This window comes from Oncorhynchus masou, chromosome 31 (genome assembly GCF_036934945.1).
Source record: "Oncorhynchus masou masou isolate Uvic2021 chromosome 31, UVic_Omas_1.1, whole genome shotgun sequence".
Taxonomy (NCBI): domain Eukaryota; kingdom Metazoa; phylum Chordata; class Actinopteri; order Salmoniformes; family Salmonidae; genus Oncorhynchus; species Oncorhynchus masou.
This window is the reverse complement of record NC_088242.1, coordinates 62979664-63002687: the sequence shown is the minus strand read 5'-3', so window position 1 is coordinate 63002687 and position 23024 is coordinate 62979664. Positions and strand designations below refer to the sequence as shown.

Genomic DNA, 23024 nt, shown 5'->3' with positions numbered 1-23024 from the left:
CCACTTCAATCAGTGTGGATGAAGGGGAGCAGACAAGTTAAATAAGAATTTTAAAGTTGTGACAATTGAGAAATGGATTGTGTATGTGTGCCATTACAGGTGACGAGGCAAGACAAAATATTTTGTTTCCTTTGACCGGGGTATGGTGGTAGGTGCCAGGCGCGCTTGTTTGAGTATGTCAAGAACTGCAACGTTAGGAATGTGTTCCTAATGTTTGGTATACTCGTTGTATGTCAGTGTTGCAAGCCAAAAGGTGGCAGTTTGTTGACAAGAAACACAGGTCATCATTGTGAAGGATGCTGTGGTTTCACCACAGCAACTATTTATTAGCAAAATTATGGAAATTAGTTCACTAACGTCCCCATCCAATGGAAACCAAGGGGTGGGGTCAGATATGTAACCATTACGAATCATATCGTCTTCGTCATCATAACAGTGCACTCCCACCCATCCACCTCCCTTTGCACTTTATATCTATGATCCTGTCTGCTACAATGCTATAGTTGTCATCCTCTTTTCAAAGTTTCTTTAAAATGATTTGGTGTAGGAATGTTACCGCCCGCAACATCACCTCAACGATGTGACGTCAAATTACATTTTTAAGTTGCCTTTTTGGTCACTTTTCCAGAAACCAGACAGAGGATGACAAGTAAAAGTAAGAAAGTCCCTTTGTACTTACAGTACAAGTCAAAAGTTGATACCTATTAATTCAAGGGTTTATTTTTACTATTTCCTACACTGTAGAATAATAGTGAATACATCAAAACTATGAAATAACACATGGAATCATGTTGTAATGAAAAAAAGTTAGATTCTTCAAAGCAGCCACCCTTTGCCTTGACAGTTTTGCACTCTTGGCATTCTCTCAACCAGCTTGAGGTAGTCAACTGGAATGCATTTTAATTAACAGGTGTGCCTTGTTAGAAGTAGATTTGTGGAATTTCTTTCCTTAACGCGTTGGAGCAAATCAGTTGTGTTGTGACTAGGGTTGGTATACAGAAGATAGTCCGACCAAGTCCATATTATGGCAAGAATAGCTCAAATAAGCAAATAGAAACGACGGTTCAATATTTTACGGCATACATGGTCAGTCAATGCAGAAAATTAAGAACTTTGAATGTTTCTTCAAGTGCAGTCGCAAAAACCATCAAGCACTGTGATGAAACTGGCTCTCATGAGGACCGCAACAGGAAAGGAAAACTCAGTTACCAGCCTCAGAAATTGCAGCTCAAATAAATGCTTCAGAGTTCAAGTAACAGACATCAACTGTTATACTACTACTAAAAATGACACCAATAAGACTTGCTTGGTCCAAAAACATGAGCATTAGACCGGTAGAGTTCAAATTTGAGATTTTTGCTTTCCAATCACCATGTCTTCGTGAGATGCAGAGTTGGTGAACGGATGATCTCTGCATGCGTGGTTCCTACCATGAAGCATTGAGGTGGTGGTGTGATAGGACTTTGCTGGTGACACTTTCGTGATTTATCATTCAGGGTACACTTGGCTATCACAGCAATACACAATCCCCTCTGGTTTGCACTTCGTGGTACTATCATTTGTTTTTCAACAGGACAATGACTCAACACACCTAGGGAAAGGGATTTTTAACCAAGGCAAATGATGTATCAGATAATCTGGCCTCCACAATCACTTGACCTCAACCCAAATGAGATGGTTTGGGATGAGTTGGACCGCAGAGTGAATGAAAGCAGCCAACAAGTGCTCAGCATGTGGGAACTCCTTCATGACTGTTGGAAAAGCATGCCAGGTGAACCAAGTTGAAAGAATGCCAAGAGTGTGCAAAGCTGTCAAGGCAAAGGGTAGCTACTTCAAAGAAACAAACATTTTAAATAGATTGATTCACATTTAGTTACATGATTCCATATCTGTTATTTCATAGTTTTGATGTCTTCACTATTATGCTACAATGTAGAATATAGTAAAAATGAAATACCTTGAATGAGTAGGTGTCAAAACTTCACTGATTCTGTATGTCCACACACATTCATGCACACTAAGTCACACAGCTGCACGCACTCACACAAGCAAACAGTGATGCAGCAAAGGCACTCACACAGTCATGCGCACAGACACACAGCGCTCACAGTGTCAGTGTGAATTGGTCTATCAAGAGCAAGTTGGTCTTAAAATTGGTCTATTTCATTATTTCCATGGACACTAATTCTCAGAAGCCATCAGTCACAGAAACAAAATATTGAGATGTTCTAATTGAATACCCCCCCCAACAAACATCTACCATCTAGCCCAAAAAACAAAACACTGGAACTAAGGCATGCAAAGGCACAGGTACCTAACAGAAAAATGTCCATTCCTTTCCTAGAAGAAATAAATGAAAAGTCCCCCCTCCATCCTTTAAATAACTTGACTGGTTAAAACAAAAACATCTTAAAAACAGTGAAAATCTCCAACCATAGTGACAGTTGTACAAATATTTTACACAAACATTTTTCTACATGGCATTTTAAAAACTGAGTTTAAAGTTAAGAGGTTAAAAGTGAAGTTCTCTACAAAGTGTCCATGATCCAACCCCCTCCAGCCACAGACATCCCAAGGACAATGGTCACTGAACACACGCTGGCCACCACACTGCCTGTATAGAAAGAGGGGAAAAAAATGTTTAGAAAACGTCACTGCTATACTAGGTACCATGCCATAATGCCTATGCCATTGTGTAGGTCTGAAACGATTGCATCAGGCTAGGGGGGCTGATTTGGAATTGAGCATCTGTCCAGGCCAGACTCTAGACAGTCTTAAGACAACCCCTTTATTATTACAACATGTAATTGCCATTCAAGATCATTGAGTCTAACATGTTATAAGATATAATGTTCAGACTACCCTAGAAGAGGCCACAGTCCTTCAGGTTGTTCTTGATGATGACATCGGTGACTGCGTCGAAGACAAACTGCACATTCTTGGTGTCGGTGGCGCAAGTGAAGTGGGTGTAGATCTCCTTGGTGTCCTTCCTCTTGTTCAGGTCCTCAAACTGACACTGGATGTAGGCTGCTGCCTCCTCGTATGTGTTGGAGCCTTGGAAAGTCGGGGCAAGGACAAAGGGAGACAGGGAGATAAATTAGTTTAGTCTTTTACCGTCACCATTGTGAGTTCCTGAGATGTTAAAGGCCCTATGCAGCCATTATATCAATTTCAAATCATTTCTGGGTAACAATGAAGTACCTTACTGTAATAGATTTCCATAAAAATAAAATGGGCAAAAATAGCTTGTTAGCTAAATATTTCTTAAGCAAGAATTTTGCACAGACTGTCTGGGAGTGGCCTGAGTGGAGAGAACTGAAAACTAGTCGTTATTGGTCTATTAAACAATTAAGCACATGGTGATGTCACCATGGAAAGCTGTAACCTCCGCCCATGCAAACCTGCTGATTAGAAGGTCCTGTGTAGATTGTACACTGCTCAAAAAAAATAAAAAATAACACATCCTAGATCTGAATGAAATATTCTTATTAAATACTTTTTTCTTTACATAGTTGAATGTGCTGACAACTAAAAACAAAACAAAAAATATCAATGGAAATCAAATTTATCAACCCATGGAGGTCTGGATTTGGAGTCACACTCAAAATTAAAGTGGAAAACCACACTACAGGTTGATCCAACTTTGATGTAATGTCCTTAAAACAAGTCAAAATGAGACTCCGTAGTGTGTGTGGCCTCCACGTGCCTGTATGGCCTCCCTACAATGCCTGAGCATGCTCCTGGACAGTCTGTGGTGCAACGTGGAGTTGGTAGATGGAGCGAGACATGATGTCCCAGATGTGCTCAATTGGATTCAGGTCTGGGGAACGGGCGGTCCATAGCATCAATGCCTTCCTCTTGCAGGAACTGCTGACACACTCCAGCCACATGAGGTCGAGCATTGTCTTGCATTAGGAGGAACCCAGGGCCAACCGCACCAGCATATGGTCTCACAAGGGGTCTGAGGATCTCATCTCGGTACCTAATGGCAGTCAGGCTACCTCTGGCGAGCACATGGAGGGCTGTGCGGCCCCCCAAACACCATGACTGGCCCACCGCCAAACCGGTCATGCTGGAGGATGATGCAGGCAGAACGTTCTCCATGGCGTCTCCAGACTGTCACGTCAGTCACATGTGCTCAGTGTGAACCTGCTTTCATCTGTTAAGAGCACAGGGCGCCAGTGGCGAATTTGCCAATCTTGGTGTTCTCTGGCAAATGCCAAACGTCCTGCACGGTGTTGGGCTGTAAGCACAACCCCCACTTGTGGACGTCAGGCCCTCATACCACCCTCATGGAGTCTGTTTCTGACCGTTTGAGCAGACACATGCACATTTGTGGCCTGCTGGAGGTCATTTTGCAGGGCTCTGGCAGTGCTCTTCCTTGCAAAGGCGGAGGTAGCGGTCCTGCTGCTAGGTTGTTGCCCTCCTCCATGTCTCCTGGTAGCGCCTCCATGCTCTGGACACTACGCTGACAGACACAGCAAACCTTCTTGCCACAGCTCGCATTGATGTGCCATCCTGGATGAGCTGCACTACCTGAGCCACTTGTGTGGGTTGTAGACTCAGTCTCATGCTACCACTAGAGTGAAAGCACCGCCAGCATTCAAAAGTGATCAAAACATCAGCCAGGAAGCATAGGAACTGAGAAGTGGTCTGTGGTCCCCACCTGCAGAACCACTCCTTTATTGGGGGTGTCTTGCTAATTGCCTATAATTTCCACCTGTTGTCTATTCCATTTGCACAACAGCATGTGAAATTTATTGTCAATCAGTATTGCTTCCTAAGTGGACAGTTTGATTTCACAGAAGTGTGATTGCCTTGGAGTTACATTGTGTTGTTTAAGTGTTCCCTTTATTTTTTTGAGCAGTGTATTTTCAACCAGCAACTATCAGGAAATAACACTGAACAAATGTTTTTACACTTTTGAAATGTTAGTTTCAGCTGTTTTACAGTATGATATAAAAACACTGGAAAACAGAATTGACTGCAGGTGTGGTGAGATCTGATAATCTTCACAACATAACTCCAATTAAGATGACCTGGAACTCGCTGTGCGTTCAACCTGAGCAAGGCTTAGCACCATTCACTAAAATGTGGGATTGAAGATGAATTGTAGAGTAGCTGATAATGATATATATATATATATCTAAAACTCTTACCTGCGTACTCCGGGTAACAGATAGTGAGAGGACTCTTTTGGATCTTCTCCTCAAACAGATCCTTCTTGTTGAGGAAGAGGATGATGGAGGTGTCTGTGAACCACTTGTTGTTGCAGATGGAGTCAAATAGCTTCATGCTCTCATGCATCCGGTTCTGAGGGACAGAAAGACAACCACACAATGCTTTTAGTTACCCACAAACATGTGTATCACACCATGCAAGTTTGTTATTTGAAATAAAAATGATAATTTTTAAAGGCATATAAAACAGATATTTCACAACTGTTGCTATGGTTCTGATGATGGAGTTCAAGCTTCCTGACACAATAGGGTCAGAAAATGTGAAACTCGATCTGTGGATAAATTAACACTTTCATATGAGAAAGAATGAAAGATGACTGAGGGATTGCATTAAATGAGATGAGAAAGATGACCGAAGCGTGAGTGAGTGTATAAGGATTACAGAGTGTGGGAGAGCAATATCAATGACTGATGCGCAAGGGATGAGTCTCACCATCTCCTCATCCTCGGCCAGCACAAGGTCGTAGTCACTGAGCGCCACACAGAAGATGATGGCGGTGACTCCCTCAAAGCAGTGTATCCACTTCTTCCTCTCGGACCTCTGACCCCCCACGTCAAACATTCTGGGGAGAAAATACACATACGGATTTGTTAGTATACATGAGCAAACACGCACACAAAACTTTCAAAAAGTATTTTCAAACATCTCCACATTAAACGTTTTGCATTCTCTCACAAACCATCACACTCCTCATGAACACTACAGCTGGCAAACTTTAGCCCTGAACTGAACCCTCTGTAGACTACAGAGGTTGTCATCAGCTGGCTTAAGGCGTCTGCATGCTTCCCAGCCAAAACAGTTCGGAAGAGTTTGTGCAAATATAACATTTGACGTTTGTTAGTTTTGGAAGTCGGTAAGGTTTTTAGGGGGTTGTTCGAGCACAGATTTATGTTTTTTTTTTTTTTGAGGCCAGTTGAAGTCGGGAGCCGAAGTCTACGCCCCTTTATCTGATTGGTCAACTGTAGGGATTCTTCAATAAGGTCTTAGTTGTCATTCAACGAGACGACTCGTTTTCATGGACATTTCCTCCATTGAGAAATACTACACCAAACATCTTAGATGTAAAATTGCACGACTAAGATCTCCTTGGCAAAAAGTTTAAAATCAATGACAGATTTCAGAGTTCTTAGATTCATTCTGACTTTGAGGAAGTGTATACTGGCTACTGTCTCAAAATGGACAAAGCACTATCGTTGTTTTGTTCTAGTTTTTCCAAGCGAAGGTCTTTTAAGGGAGTATGCGAGCACATTCATTCGGTTCGCTTTGCCGCCGGCCGAATTGAAGCATACCGACACCTTTTGGCCTGTTGAGAAACCCCCTCATGGCGCATCTCCATACAGGATTTACCCACAAGGCTCAGACTTTTCTGTTTCCATCTACGTGGGCCGGCACACGTGCCTCACTGGACCATGGCGCTGACATTCATGTTCTCACATGGGGCCAAAGCCAGGCCACTGGTCTTTCACATAATGGCTAACTGAACTAACACCTTCTCACAAAGTAGAGGTTTTGATATTGCAGAGGTTGATGATGCTCTTCACAAGTCTTTACTGTCAAAATTTTCCTTGTATAACACAAGAGTGTATACACTAGTTTAACATTGGTGTTTGTCAAAAAGGAGCACTAGTGGGTACAGCTGTTAAATGAGGTGGTTTCAGACACTATTAAGATGCACCCTTAGAGTGGGTACACTGGGGACTGTCTCACTTGAAGTGGAGGTCTTTGAAGGTGAAATGAGTCTCCACGATGCCAGTGGTCTTCACCCTGGTCCTCAGCACATCTTGCTGGGTGGGCACGTACGCTCCGTGGGCTATCCTGTCCAGGTCATTCAGATAACTGGGAGAGAATGATGGATAGGGAGGTCAGTGTTAGCAGTTTGTTGAATGTCGCAGTTGTATGGAGGAGGTTAATGTACTTTCTGAAGCAGGACTGTGTGTGCGCGCGTTACTCACTAGGCAGCGGAGTCATTGAGCTGGTATTCTCGTGAGCGGCCGAAGCAGGCCTGGACCCCACCGTCCTTCCAGAGGCGCTGGATGACTCCGGCCAGCTCACCGGTCATGAAGCCCTCCTCTGCTGATCCCGCCAGCACAAACAGCTGACGAGCATCATCCTGGTAAGGGACATGAAACAACTAACGGTTAGGAGGCAGAAGCAGTAAGGGAGGGTTTATTCAGACATTCTCCCTATTGTTTTAAACCTAAGATTCCACACAGACCTTCTGGTAACCTGGGTGGGTGAAGTTGAGCTATATTGTTTACTTCCACCCATTAACTTCTTCCATCTATGAAATATCACAAATTTGTATCTTTTTGAGGTCAGGGATAGAGGTTGAGCTGGGAATTACTTTTCTTCACCTCTCCATTAAAACTACCATCAACCCTATCCCCTGCCATTTGACCCCATAGACTAACCATCAACACTCCTGAACTCCCCAGCACAGATCTAGGATCAGCTTGACCTCACAAAACCTAATCTTAACTATAAGGAATAAAAAAAAATCTATATTTTTAAAAAGCACAAAACTGCTCTTGAATCATTATGTAGATCTCCCAGTGTCCGACTCCACTCACCGCTCTGGCTGCTTCAGCGAAGTCTATCTTGAGGCGCCCCATGGCTCTGATGATGGCGATGATGGACTGGATGGTGTTGCTGTACACCACTGCCTTGTACTGCTTACACTCCTCCTCTGAATAGCCCGCCTCATGGATGATCCTGGGAGGGGAGGGAGAGAGCGAGGGAAAGTAGCAAGACGTGGCAGAGTAGGACAACAGGAGAAAGAAAGCATGAATAAACAACTAGGCCTATTGCTTGTTATTCAAATATGTTATGGAACGACATTGATACGCCTAAAGTGAACATTTCCATTTAGATAACGAGAAACTTACTTCATCTGTTTGACAATGGTACTCTTCCCTGACTCCCCAGCACCTGAGAGACAGGGACAGAGGGAAAGAGAAGGAAGGAGGCCAATTAATGAGTGAGAGACTTAACATTCTCCATTCATTCATGGCTGTTTTGACTTGAGCTAGATCCTAACTTGAGATCCACACATGTAAGCCTAACTCACACTTTGCACAAGGTCCTATGAGACTAACCTGTCCAGGGACTGAGTAGCTCGTAGGTATTCAGCGTTGGGAAACGAAGTGTCTGATCTGCCCTAAAGGGAGTTCGTCAGGCTCTAGTTTAATAGGATTAATTAACTGCATCTTCCTACCAATGAGCTTATAGCTCTGGCATGCTGAAGACTTAGCATCCCACATTATACTCTAACTTTAACTGGTTGTGTACACCATCCACAGCGTCACATCCACTTTGGCAACGACTGATATGAGTAGGAATGTCACGATAATAAAAAAAGTGTTTTACAACAATACCAGGCCAAGTATCATGAGTATTATCGCAATACCTCAGTGAGGAGAGAAAATAAATAAAGCGCACTTCCACTCAATAGTACACATTGAACTTCACACTGTTCAGTGTATAATAGACTACTGCATAAAAAGGCTGATTTACTAATATTTGCAAAGGCCTACCTGTGATTTGGCTGGAGGAATGAGAGGAAGGAATATACATCAGTGGAGGCTGCTTAAGGGAGGACGGGTCATAATAAATGGCTGGAATGGCAAACACATCGAAACCATGTTTGACACTATTCCACTCCGGCCATTACCGCGAGCGCGTACTTCCCAATTGAGGTGCCACAAACCTCCTGTGATATACACGTATAAATGATCTGCATGTTATTGTGTCAGTAAGGAGAAAACACTGCAAGAAAACATCACTCTTCAGATAACAGACACACTCCATCTCCCTCACCCTCATACACACCTGTCGCTCAAACACACATTGCTCCATTTTTCAATATTACGCACCAGAAAGAAATTGATATAGTTTAGGCCTATATGAACTACCTTTTGAAGCACTGCTCATGGGTTGCAGAACATTTTCCTTTTTTCCTGTGCCAACTCAAAATTTGCCTAAACTTATTGTCAAGTTAACAGGTTGTTTGCTAGCTAGTTAACATAGCTGAACGTTTGTTATCAAAACAATCGTCTGCGACCCGGGATTAATTTAAAACTGTCTGCAACATGGTTTGTGAATTTCTATAAAATGAGCAGAAAGCAAGCAAGCACCATTTAGGCTAGAGACAAGCAGTTGTCTTTGCTGTGAAGTTACAAGCATGCCTGTGGCGAAGCTCTGCTCCATTTTCCCTCTTAACACTCAGAGGCTGCTTGACAGTGAATTTGCAAAGTCTACTCAGACTGATCTGTGCTGAGGGAGGCATTTTCATCCTGGGGCTTGAAAGAGTAGCGCAAAGTATGTATGACTACCGACAGAACACCATCAAAGCATTGGAGCTGAACAAATGGACAAGACTAGGGTATTTCAGACAGGCTACATATTGCTAGCCGTAAAGTCTCAACATCCAAAACACAGAACGAGGTAGAAAAATAACTTAAAATACATAACTATTGTATTCCTTCTCGATGCTTAAAAGTTATAGCTGACTACCCTGTCGGATCCCTTCTTATACGTTAAGCCGAATATATACAGCTATGCAAATCTATACATTTGTAAGAGTGTGCAATATACAAACATGACATTGCTTTTATTTATAATTGATATTAGCCTATGGTTTCAATATATCCTCTTTCAATAATAGCCTACTTAATAAATGTTTGTTTTCTAAAGCAACATAGTGCTCTCGTAATCACTACAGCTGTATGTAAATCTATAGATGAATTAAATTTGTAATCAAGTCCAGTGTCCTTGCCGTAAATTGTTGTAATTACCAGCAGCATGCCACTGCTGGCTTGCTTCTGAAGCTAAGCAGGGTTGGTCCTGGTCAGTTCCAGGATGGGAGACCAGATGCTGCTGGAAGTAGTGTTGGAGGGCCAGTGGAGGCACTCTTTCCTCTGGTCTAAAAAAAAAAATATCCCAATGCCCCAGGGCAGTGATTGGGGACACTGGGGTGCAGTCTTTCGGATGGGACGTTAAAACGGGTGTCCTGACTGTGGTCACTAAAGATCCAATGGCACTTATCTTAAGAGTTGGGGTGTTAACCCCAGTGTCCTGGCTAAATTCCCAATCTGGCCCTCAAACCATCACAGTCACCTAATAATCCCCAGTTTACAATTGATCCCCCTCCGCTCCCGTAACTATTCCCCAGGCCGTTGCTACAAATGAGAACGTGTTCTCAGTCAACTTACCTGGTAAAATAACAGATAAATAAATAATTACATCAGATTCAATGTTATTTCTATTGAATGATTGTGATTCATACGTAATTATTTCTCATCATTTTATTTTTCAGAGAGGAGCGTCCAAAACTAACCTCGGGTTTCCCAGGACACAGAAGTGAGCAAGTGGTCAGCACATTTTCCGAGGTGGAAGAGGCAGAAGACCCTGACAAGTGCACAGGATAAACTGAGCCTGCCCCTCCACAAGCACATCACAGAATCCCGACTGCAGATGGAAAGAGTCCTGGAGTAGGAAAAGGCCATCGCACAAGTCTACGGCAGCACTTAAGCCTCTCCAGCTTTTCACAGATGCCCTGTCAGGAGAGACATACGTGTGTCTTATCTGAATCCGGTTCTCCATTTTGCTTAAGACGAGGTTCTGAAATCAAAATGAGGGCGAAGCCAAACTGACCCGAGAGATTAAGATGAGGGTCCTCAATTACTTGAATGACATATACACCAACCCTGAAACAGATGAGCTGCTCACCATGGCTACCTTTCTGGATCCAAGGTTCATGACCACCGAGAAGCTGGTGGAGGTGAACTGTCTCCAAGACAGAAGCCTTCCTGGTAGGGAACACAGCTGTGGGAGACTTTGCTCTTGAAGAGGACCAGACAGAGAAAGAAGCTGCCACTGCTCCACAATCAGCAAATAAGTCAATTGTAGAGTCTTGGAAGCTTCTTACATTAGGCATCCCTGCCACAAGTTCACCCTCAGAGGGCATTTAGCACTGGGGGCAGTGTGGTTACAAACCATAGGGCAACTTTGAAGCCAGAAACTGTCAATAGGCTGGTGTTCCTGGCACAGAACTTGAAGAGGTTACATGGTGAACTGAGAAATATACAGACTAGAGGTTGACCAATTATGATTTTTCAACGCCGATACCGATTATTGGAGGACCAATAAAGCAAATACCGATTAATTGGATGATTTTTTTTAAATGTATTTTTTATGCATTTGTAATAATGACAATTACAACAATACTGAATGAACACTTATTTTAACTTAATATAATACATCAATACAATCTATTTAGCCTCAAGTAAATAATGAAACATGTTCAACTTGGTTTAAATAATGCAAAAACAAAGTGTTGGAGAAGTAAAAGTGCAACATGTGCTATGTAAGAAAGCTAACGTTAACGTTCCTTGCTCCGAACATGAGACCATATGAAAGCTGGTGGTTCCTTTTAACAGGAGTCTTCAATATTCCCAGTTAATAAGTTTTAAGTTGTAGTTATTATAGGACTATTTCCCTCTATACCATTTGTATTTAATTAACCGTTGCCTATTGGATGTTCTTATAGTCACTTTAGTATTGCCAGTGTAACAGTATAGCTTCCATCCCTCTCCTCGCTCCTCCCTGGGCTCGAACCAGCAACACAACAACAGCCACCACATCGAAACAGCGTTACCCATGCAGAACAAGGGAAACAACCACCCCAAGGCTCAGAGCGAGTAGCGTGCGCTAACTAGCCAGCCATTTCACTTTGGTTACACCAGCCTCATCTCGGGAGTTGATAGGCTTGAAGTCATAAACAGCGCAATGCTTGATGTACAACAAAGAGCTGCTGGCAAAACACACGAGAGTGCTGTTTGAATTCATGTTTACTCGCCTGCTTCTGGCCTACCACCGCTTAGTCAGATACTTGTATGCTCAGTCAGATTATATGCAACGCAGGACACGCTAGATAATATCTAGTAATATCAACCACGTGTAGTTAACTAGTGATTATAATTGATTGTTTTTTTATAAGATAAGTTTAATGCTAGCTAGCAACTTACCTTGGCTTACTGCATTTGCATAACAGGCAGTCTCCTTGTGGAGTGCAACGAGAGAGAGGCAGGTCGTTATTGCGTTGGACTAGTTAACTATAAGGCTGCAAGATTGGATCCCCTGAGCTGACAAGGGGAAAATCTGTCATTCTGCCCCTCAATATTTTTAAACATTGTTAGTGCGGACAGTGGAAAATAGTGATTTGAATTTTACTTCATATCGTCCACCCTTAAGCCAAATGCAGGCAGAAATGCCAACCAAAAAAAATGGTTAAGTTTGACATTATGGGGTACGGTGTAGATGAGGGAGACTGTTTAATAGATTTTGAATTCAGGCTGTAACAAAAGCGTGGAATAAGCCAGTGTATGAATACTTTCTGAAGGCACGCAGGCCTATGGCACGTTAATGGAACTGTAGCCTACTGTTCAGCGGTGTTAAAGGGGAACTGAAATCTAGACCATTTCTTGCAGTAAAGTGATACACCAAAATGTAAGCTTAATCGTTATTCAGGAACACGAGTGAAGAAACATGAATTCTTTCAGCATCTTGAGTAAATGTGCAGTTACGATAAACTTGCTGATAAAGATTGATACTATTTCAAACCACATACAATATGCATCCAAGCTAAACTGAAATCTTAGCAGAAATGTTGGGTTGTTTTCACAACCTTCTATTAACTTACAAACCCGTAAAACTGGAAATTTTGATTCAAAAATAGTTTAAAGTTCTTGCATTCTCTCCCTGGTCCCTAAACACCTTTGTGCTGCAAAAGTGCATAAGGCAGTGGTGCCATACTTAAAAATGGATAAACTATGAATAATTTACATTACAAGAGCAGCAATGTGTTCCCTCATCTCAGCCATTTGCGTGAAAGTTCCAAAATGCTATTATGAGAGAACACCATTCTAAAACACACACCTGGTGCAAGTGTTTTAATTTATGCAACAGGGATGGATATACAGCTTAATTGTAGAAACTTAGAGGGAATATCTAAAAATGTAACAAGGATTGTGCCTTACTGCCTTTGGATAGTAGAATAAATGCTGGTTTTAATGGCATATCAGGAAATCTTTGCTTGTTATCTATGGTCAGAGTTTGGCTGTAGGCTATTAAAATAAAATTGTATGCTTCAACATGCAAGGAATACAACTGGTGTAGACCTAACAGTGAAATGCTTACTTACAAGCCCTTAACCAACAATGCCATTAAAAAAATATACAGAAAATAAGCGATAAGAATAACAAATAATTAAAGAGCAGCAGCAAAATAACAATGTGGCTAAATACAAGGGGCACCGGTATCGAAGAAATATGTACATGTGGGTAGAGTTAAAGTGTCTATGCTTAGACAATAACAGAGTAGCAGCAACGTGGGGGGCAATGCAAATTGCCTGGGTAGCCATTTGATTAGGGGGTAGAAGCTGTTTAGAAGCCTCTTGGACCTAGACTTGGCACTCCGGCACCACTTGCCATGCAGTAGCAGAGAAAGTCTATGACTAGGGTGGCTGGAGTCATTGAACATTATTAGGGCCTTCCTGACACCGCCTGGTAGAGGTCCTGGATGGCAGGCAGCTTGACCCCAGTGATGTACTGGGCCGTACACACTGCCCTCTGTCGTGCCTTGCGGTCAGAGGCCGAGAAGTTGCCATACTAGGCAGTGATGCAACCAGTCAGGAAGCTCTCGATGGCTGTAGAACTTTGAGGATCTGAGGACCCATGCCAAATACTTCCAGTCTCTTGAGGGAGAACAGGTTTAGTCGTGCCCGCTTCACAACTCTCTTGGTGTGCTTGAACCATGTTAGTTTGTTGGTGATGTGGACGCCAAGGAACATGAAGCTCTCAACCTACTCCACTACTACCCGTCGATGTTAATGGGGGCGTGCTCGGTCCTCCTTTTCCTGTAGTCCACAATCTGCTTGGTCTTGATCACGTTGAAGGAGAGGTTTTTGTCCTTGCACCACACAGTCAGGTCTCTGACCTCCTCCCTATAGGCTGTCTCCTCGTTGTTGGTAATCAGGCCTACCACTGTTGTGTCATCAGCAAACTTGATGTTGGAGTCGTGCTGTCATGAGTGAGCAGAGTACAGGAGGGGACTGAGCATGCACCCTTAGTGTGCTCAGTTCCCTCCTGTACTCCCTGTACACTTATGACTGCACGGCCAGGCACAACTCCAAAACCATCATTAAGTTTTCCGATGACACAACAGTGGTGCTTAGGATCAGCATGGAGGATGCGTTGTTGCCTATCCTTACCACCTGGGGGCGGCCCGTCAGGAAGTCCAGGATCCAGTTGCTGAGGGAGGTGTTTAGTCCCAGGGTCCTTAGCTTAGTGATGAGCTTTGAGGGCACTGGTGTTGAATGCTGAGCTGTAGTCAATGAATAGCATTCAGGTGGGAAATGGCAGTGTGGAGTGCTATAGAGATCGCATCATCTGTGGATCTGTTTGGGCGGTATGCAAATTTGAGTGGGTCTAGGGGTTCTGGGATAATGGAGTTGATGTGCGCAGTGACCAGCCTTTCAAAAGCACTTTATGGCTACAGACGTGAGTGCTACGGGTCAGTAGTCATTTAGGCAGGTTACCGCCGTGTTCTTGGGCACAGGGACTATGGTGGTCTGCTTGAAACATGTTGGCATTGCAGACTCCGACAGGGAGAGGTTGAAAGTGTCAGCGTAGACACTTGCCAGTTCAGCGCATGCTCGGAGTTAACGTCCTGGTAATCCATTAGGCCCTGCGGCCTAGTGAATGTTGGCCTGTTTAAACGTCTTACATCAGCTGTGGAGAGCGTGATCACAGTCTTCCGGAACAGCTGATGCGCTCATGCATGTGTCAGCGCTACTTGCCTCGAAGCGAGCATAGAAGTTATTTAGCTCGTCTGGTAGGCTCATGTTACTGGGCAGTTCTCGGCTGTGCTTCCCTTAGAAGTCTATAATAGTTAGGATGTTGAGTATATCCTTTCCATCCGACTTATTAAAATTTAAAAACTATGTCCTATTCGGGGTGAGTAATCGCTGTTTTGATGTCCAGAAGCTCTTTCCGGTCATAAGAGACGGTAGCAGCAACATCATCTACACAAAATTAAACAATGCGGGGGGAAAAAAACTAACAAAATAGCACGTTGGTTAATTAAGAGCCAATAAAAACAGCAGCCATCCTCTCCGGCGCCAAGGTAAGATAGGCTATGTAAAACGTCCAGGTTTCAAACGATGATATGGCTGGCTAGGCATCGCAAATTTAAATATTTTGGTTATGGAAATGTATAATATCACTCCAATGTTGAGCAAAGAGGCCTATTAGTACACACATTTTACTCTCCCAGTCTGTCTGTGGGCACGCCGGCCCAGAGCTGAGGTTTTGTGCGCATTTGCATAGCATGTAGGCTATGGATAGCTCCTATGATATTCTAGAGAATTGCATCTCCCTGACCTGAACCAAATGCACAATAAAACGTGCAACGTATTTCTGCCTTGCGCTGCAACACTGCCTGGCCAGGGGCTGTGCGTGCACACATGAAGAGCAGAGAGTCAGATTTATTTTTTTAAAGCGCTGCACACAGGCATAAAGGTTTAATTTACTTGAAATGTAAGTCTACTGAAGTGAGACGTTGTCCTTGTGTTTCTTGGCCATTCAAAAAAACCTAGCTTGTGAACAAAACAATGTTAGACTTTCAAAATGCTAGGGATGAGAAGCAACGTGGATACTAGTCAGACTCAATCGCTCAGGAACAAACATGACTTGAGTCGCATTACCACGGTAACCTCCCAACCTTAAAAAGTGGAAGGTGAACATTTGTCTCATCTGACACCAAAAAAATGAAATATTTCACATTACTTAATAATAAATGTGTCGTTTTCAAAACCTTACAACACATACTAATCCATTTTTGTGTAATTTCAGCTAAATATATTCTAGTTGCTAAAAATTGTGGCTACTAGATATATATTTTTTAATCTACCTGCCACAGTGGCTGGTGTACCAAAAAGTTAATTCTATATTTTAGACCCTGGCTGCTAACAAGTGGTGGCTCTCAACAAGGTCAAGGCGAGGGTGAAGCAGAGAAAGTGAAAGCTGGGGAACACACACGCATATGTTCTTTATTTTATATTTGAGCTATTTTGTTTAAAAATGGGGCAGCTGGTGGTCAAATGTAACATCTAACTTAAGTTTATTCAGTAACCAGTTCACAATAACATTGTTCTGAGATATTGTATACATCTTCAATTAATCAATGATAATTATTAAATGTAATGGTTATTTTTCTGTTTTCATTAAGATGCAAAAAGGATTATAAACAAGTTTAAACAATATAGACTGTTTTAGAAATACACCAATTACTTTAAAACCACTGCAAATGACCTAGACCCATGTTGGCATATATATATATATATTTTTTTTTATATCGGTCACTGTTCACGTTCAGTTTGGGACAGTTGAAATTGCATTTCGGGATGGCGAGGGAAAAAGTTATTTGCGAGCCCTGCTCACAACCACATGCATCCATGCCAGCTCAGGACCACATCCGGCTTCATCACCTGCGGTATCGTCTGAGACAAGCCACCCGGACAGCTGATGAAACTCGGGAGTATTTGGCTGTAATAAAGCCCTTTTGTAGGGAAAAACTCATTCCGAGTAGGTGGGCCTGGCTCCTAAGATTATGGGCCTAAGCCCTCCCAGGCCCAATCGTGAAATCCATAGATTGGGGGCTAATTAATTCATTTCAATTGACTGATTTCCATACACACACACATATACATATATATACATATACACATATATACACACACACACACACACACACACATATATACACATACATATATAAAATTGTTGCATTTATATTTTTGTTCAGTATAGTATAATCTTGAAAACACAGGGTGTGCCTATATGGAATAATACGCTAACATTTCAACCAATCAATTAGTTGAAAGAACAGACGACCTTCGGTCGACCAAGATAGCCCTACAGAACACACATTGCGTTATGCCCCAGGTGTGAGATCTGATACTGCAACTAACACGACCTGGACTGGAACATGGCTGGGATGCAGAGCACCTAATGGTTGGGGAAAGCTGCTTTGTGCCAAAGACCCTACTGGCTCATAAGGGTAGGCAGGTAAGTTAGATTCATCCCATTCTCTTAGAGCCACTGCCCAGGTAACATTTGGTTAATCCCCAAGTCTTTGAATCGGGCGAGTTTGGTTAACCGTGCTAGGTCTTCCAGAAGTAGTCAGGTGAGAGTGCTTCATTATGCCCCAGTTGCATTTGTTTAGCCCACAGTTTCCCTCACACCTGGTAATGTGAACCAGCCTGTGCATGTTGCCAAGCAACCGCCTGTTGTAGAGAATCAAGACAACCAACAGGATGAGGAAGGTGACAAGCTACTCAGTTAACATCTTGGCCATCCAAGTTTAGACTAAAATCACAAGATTAGAGAAGAAAGACTTCCATGTTATCATCCAAATTATCTATTATGAAGTTTCCTACAGTGACTTTGGGTTGCACTTTTTGCAAATGTACTGTAGCTTGTTAGTGAGCGCTAGTAATCATTGTATGTTACATTGACAAAATGTATCAAAAACCATCCCAAGACCAGAATCATAAACATGACACTATCCATCTTCCTTGGAATGTGCCTTAATTGTGCACAAGGGTACACACTTCTTCTAGACTGCCTGAGCTGCCAATGGACATTTTCTGGGAAGCCAGGTTGGGGCTGCAGAGTATTTGCATGTAAACACATCACACAGACAGCACGCATGGACTTCAGGTTTCACTTTCAAACACTCAGGGGAAGAAAAAAATTCTAATGAAATTTAGAAATTCAGAGCTTGAGTTCAGTCCCTATGGACAAAACCAACAGCGATACAATTGCAAAATATAAAACATATCTAATATTTCAGTAGTATACACAAAACATAAGTCTATTTGGGAAGCAAACGAAGAAACTATAAAGCCTGTGAACTTCACACCACAAATAACTTGGGTAGTTGACTGACAACAAGAAGTATTCTTATGCTGTGGGAATCATTTATAGCAAAAAGGAGAGTAGAAGAATCGGTGTCCATTTCCAGTGAGATTGTTATGGATTCATATTTTAGCTAGTGTGATGTCATATGGCTGCTACTAGATTCTAACGTTGACTACAGTTGTACCAAATACAGTATATTGTTGCCCTTGCACTTTTGCTCTCAAATAAGTTTGGAAATTAAAAATTGGGTTTTCAACTAACATAAACTCGTACATTGCCCAGGTCCGTACAATTGCCCTGATTTTAGCACCCCAAAAACGTAATACTTCCAGATCAACTGTAAAGTCAATACCATTGTAAAGCACAATTTCTCCCCTTTCCAACAGAATAAATTACATGACCTAAACGCTGCCCGTTTTGGCATAATTCAAGCAGTCAATGAGCCCCGCCGGGTCTTTTTAAAAATGGCGGATGGGGATGTGAAACTAATGCATGAGAAGGACAGCTGTCGTGTGGGAAAATTTATTTTTTTCACTTAATCACTCGATCTGTCCAACTTATCTAAAATGTAAATAAAACACTATAAAGAGTTTATATAATGTGTCATTACATAAGTATTTGAAGGTTTGTGTCAAATTTGAGTCTGGTTTTTCGGGCGGTGCTAAAGTGATCTTAGAAGTAAACAGCGGCTTTGAGAATGATGATCGCATGCAATGACGACGCAAAAAATTACTAGGTATCCCACCCATACCCCCGTCACTGTCCATTTCTTGTTTCTAAACGATGAGAGAAGTGCTACACCTGGTGGAGAGAGATTGTAAAACAGAAATAATTGCTTTATGCGTGCTGTACGTTCAGACATGACATGTCCCAATGTAACGGGAGGGTCTGTTTTTTTTTACCAACTTTTCTCCAATACTATAGAGCCATGTCCATGTCGATCAACGCTTGACAAGAAACCTAGTTCACACCCCCGATTTTGAAGTCAACAGTCCCATTAGTTCTTTGTAGCCTCGTTTGAATGTTGCGGTTGCACACATTTGTACAGAACGGGGTGAGTTTACGTTATTGTTGAATACTGTTTTACAAATGTTCCATCCCAAGAATCTATAAAATATTATCCCGGCATATGTCTGGATTTGATTAGAGCTTCGATCGGCATGAAAATTAATGCCTGATGCTACCAGAGCCCCACGTTAAAGAAATGTTATGAGCCCTATATTAAAACCTCATCACCCCAGGACTAAGGCTGTGAAATTCGAGGTTAGGCCAGGTCAATGTACAGTCACCAACGCTGCTGTGTCATTCTCTGTGGCAATATGAGGCTCAACGTGGTTAGAGGAGTCGGTAATGAAATAAATCACATACTACTGGAAAAACAATATGCTTATGAAAATATTAGTTTATAGTTCTAAAAAGGTACATGCAACTTCATGTATTCCACCGCAAACTGTCAACACAGGATAAATATATAGTTTCTGGTAATAATAAAACATGTTTTGTTTAGATACTTTCCCTCAAAGTTTATAGCAAGTCAAGCTCGCGTATACTGCAGAGCAGCTAGTTAGCTAAAAGCTAGGCTGAAGTTACCATTGTAACTAGCGACCTCTACCTAATAACCAAAAACAAACGTCATTACCATCCTAAACAATGGCATCTTCAACCTAGACTTGCTTTAGCTAGCTGCACTACAGTGCAGGCTAGCTTGACTTCCTATGGAGGTAGAGAAACAAGTTGAGGAAAAACAAGTCGTCACCTGAAACAAACACGCCACTTGTACGTTCGGTAGCGAGGCAAGACTGAAGATGTACGGCGTAATGAAATACATCACCAGTCGACGTAAACTAGGCATTACAGCCAATACGCGACCAAAACAACTTGGGAGTTCGGAAATGGCCAACTTTAGAATTGTGTTCAAGACAACTGGGAACGGGAAAAAAAACATGGGGGGGGGGGGGGGATCGTTTAACCCCGGTCATCCGACTCGGAATTCCAAGTTGGAAACTTCGGCCTCTAAGATCACGGACGATTTGACCTCGATTTCCCCACTCCCAGTTCTATTGAAAGTACCATGAATGCGTAGTTGGTTGCTTTCCTGCCCTCACGCGTCACTGTACAAAGATCTCCGCTAAACATGGATTAACATGGTTTATCCGTGTCTCTGTGGCGGCGGAGTACTAGTTGACTACCAATACCATATTGCCGATGTCTGCAACTGATACAAACAAGCAACGTATAAAGAGACGCTTCAAATGAAAAGCGAACGGACTACATTAAAATATAAAATAGGCATGTTTAAATACATTTCATGTTCAATCGAGGTATTTGCTTATTTTAGGCTACTGTCTAATTTGTCTCAATATATGCCCATTTCATGTGCACAATGTTCCAAATCGGTGACTTATCGAATGTATTGGGTAAACTCTAGGAGATGTTCCGTCGTCAGTAGTGTGAAATATTTATAATATTAAGGAAATATTTGAATTGAGAAAGATGATCCGAGAGCAGCGCTCCCTTTCATCTCGCTATCAGTAAAGACATGCTCCAACAAAGCACTTAACGACAGATTTCTCTGTGTGTTGCTTTGGGAAACACAATTACAGTACGGCCGTTGTAGGAAATATGCAGTTAAAAACACTCGAAAGAATAAATTCCATCGCTATAGGGAAACGGGGCCCTGCTTGAGACTACAGTTAATGGCCGTGATACCGGAGAGAGATTAGCTAGCCAGTTAAAAGCTAACTAAGGATGGGGGTACTTTGCTAGCTGCATGGCCAGTAGTTCGCTATCCAACAAGGGCTAGCTAAGTAGCTTGTTAGCGAGCTATTGACTAGGCTAACGTTAACTAGCTAGTCATTTGGATTTGTTCAATTTCATTCAGCAAAGTTGTCAATGTTAACACTAAAACTATTGTACACCAACTGTATAAGACTGTTCGATATATAGTTAAGCAATATAGGCTAGCTCAGGTTAGCCAGCAAGCTAACTTTTCATTCAAACATTCGTTCGACACTCCGTCTTGGTCTCACCAAGCAGAAGCAGCTTGACTTCCCGTGCTGCTTTTTCCCCGTCGTCCCGTAAATTCCTGTCGATTATTTTACTGCGCTCCTGCGCCGCCTTATCACCCGTGCTCAGAGTACACCCCATCTTCAAGCAGATTCCCCAAAAGGTGTAAAAGTTAAAAAGATAAAATGTTCAACATGCACAAGCTAAAAGGAGGGTGCCTCCCTCGCGTCGGAGATTCAAACACAACCCTTGCCTCGCACCCAGGCTAGCCAAACAAATTGTTTCTCAGCAGCACTATTACTTCACTTGAAAATTACTTTTCGTTGCTGTTTCTATCTCAGTTATTTGCCGATGTATACGTATTCTGATGTTTCGGCAGCGTTGACAATTTTCACGTTTCTTTACGCTGTTGAAAGGTTTGTTTCCTGTTCTTCAAATACCCAATGTATGCGCATGCGTGATAGCGCGCAGCACTTTTTAATACCCGCATCAAATTATATTTTCTGGCTGGCACCAAACTGATAATATTGCTGCTCTCTTGAGGTGATGCCCTGAACCCATTGAGATGAAGGCAACATTTTGTACCTGTGAGTTTATAACATACATGACAGGTTCAAAAAGCAGTTGGGTGCATTATATGCAATATCATATCTATCTCTGTTTTATCTTTACAGAAATGCAGAAGTCATGAAAGTAGCCCACCTACCTAATAGTGCAGTGCCAGGTTTCAGAGCCTGGGCCAGAGATATGAGTAATAAGCCAACAAACAGGGTAGATATCTGGATAAAGGTATATTTATTGCACCATAATAGTCATTGTATTCCATCAATGTTAAATCCTAATTTTGACAATGCAAATAATTCACACTATAGTTCAATTATGTGATGATATGCTTTATAACCCCAATGCTGGGGGTTGAATGTGTAGGGCCTATGGAGTGGATGCAGAGAGGCTAGCCAGTGTAATCTAAAATGGATTATGGAGAGTTAACGGAGACTAATGGAGATTAGGCATTGAGTTAATAAATGGCTTTGTCTGGCTGTTTGTTTGTTGGCTGCGGTGGGTGGCTTGTGCTCAGTATAGATGCTCAGTCATTTAGATGATGACACTTTGTAATGTTTTATGGATCCTAGGCACCGCCGGCCCGCTCATTAGGTAGGATTAGGCGGTTGCCTATGGTGGCAGATTGACGAAGGTAGCATTTTTTGAGCTAAACTGACCAAGACGCATCTCCAACGTCAACACATAAAACCTCACATAGTACTGCCCCAAAACAATGACAATTTCTCTCAACCAGTGCCATATGGGTTTTTAAGGTGAGCGCTGATGCCACCCTTTGATAAGCAGTGACCACTTTGTCAAAGGCAGGGGCGCTAAATATTTTGCTTGTCCATTCCCAGCGCGCCTCTCCATGGTGCTGTTGGAGAGACACATCTCTGAAGTGCTCCACCAATGTTCTGTCAAGAAAATGATCTAACATAAATCATGTAGCGGATGCAGGATAGGGTCAGTTGCGATTTTAGTATGTACATCTTGGTGGGGCATGCATCCCCCCCCCCCCCCCCAAAAAAATGTGGGATGAATGCCAGCAAAGCTACTACACAACACAACACGAAACAATACATTAATTGTACTATAACGGTGACAAACAGTGCCCACAGACTGTTAGGGCTTACATAAAACTGTTGCAACAGCAGAGTCCCGACAGCATTCCCAACACCTTACCACTGCTACACCTGGCTATGAGCGGAGCCTTGTCTGGCAGTGAAACAGTTAATTCAGCCTCATTTACTGCCT

General features: G+C 42.5%; 1 protein-coding gene across 1 annotated transcript; it reads right to left on the bottom strand.

Annotated features, from left to right (window-relative positions):
• Positions 1-287: 287 nt before the first annotated feature.
• LOC135524253 (guanine nucleotide-binding protein G(i) subunit alpha-1-like) lies at positions 288-21667 on the bottom strand. Its single transcript, XM_064951627.1, has 9 exons — positions 21251-21667; positions 8127-8169; positions 7812-7953; positions 7194-7351; positions 6949-7077; positions 5674-5803; positions 5160-5313; positions 2863-3054; positions 288-2614 (listed from the first exon to the last, which is right to left on the bottom strand). The coding sequence occupies exons 1-8, from the start codon at positions 21366-21368 to the stop codon at positions 2864-2866; spliced, it is 1065 nt and encodes a 354-aa protein (XP_064807699.1). The 5' UTR covers positions 21369-21667; the 3' UTR covers positions 288-2614; position 2863.
• Positions 21668-23024: the final 1357 nt, after the last annotated feature.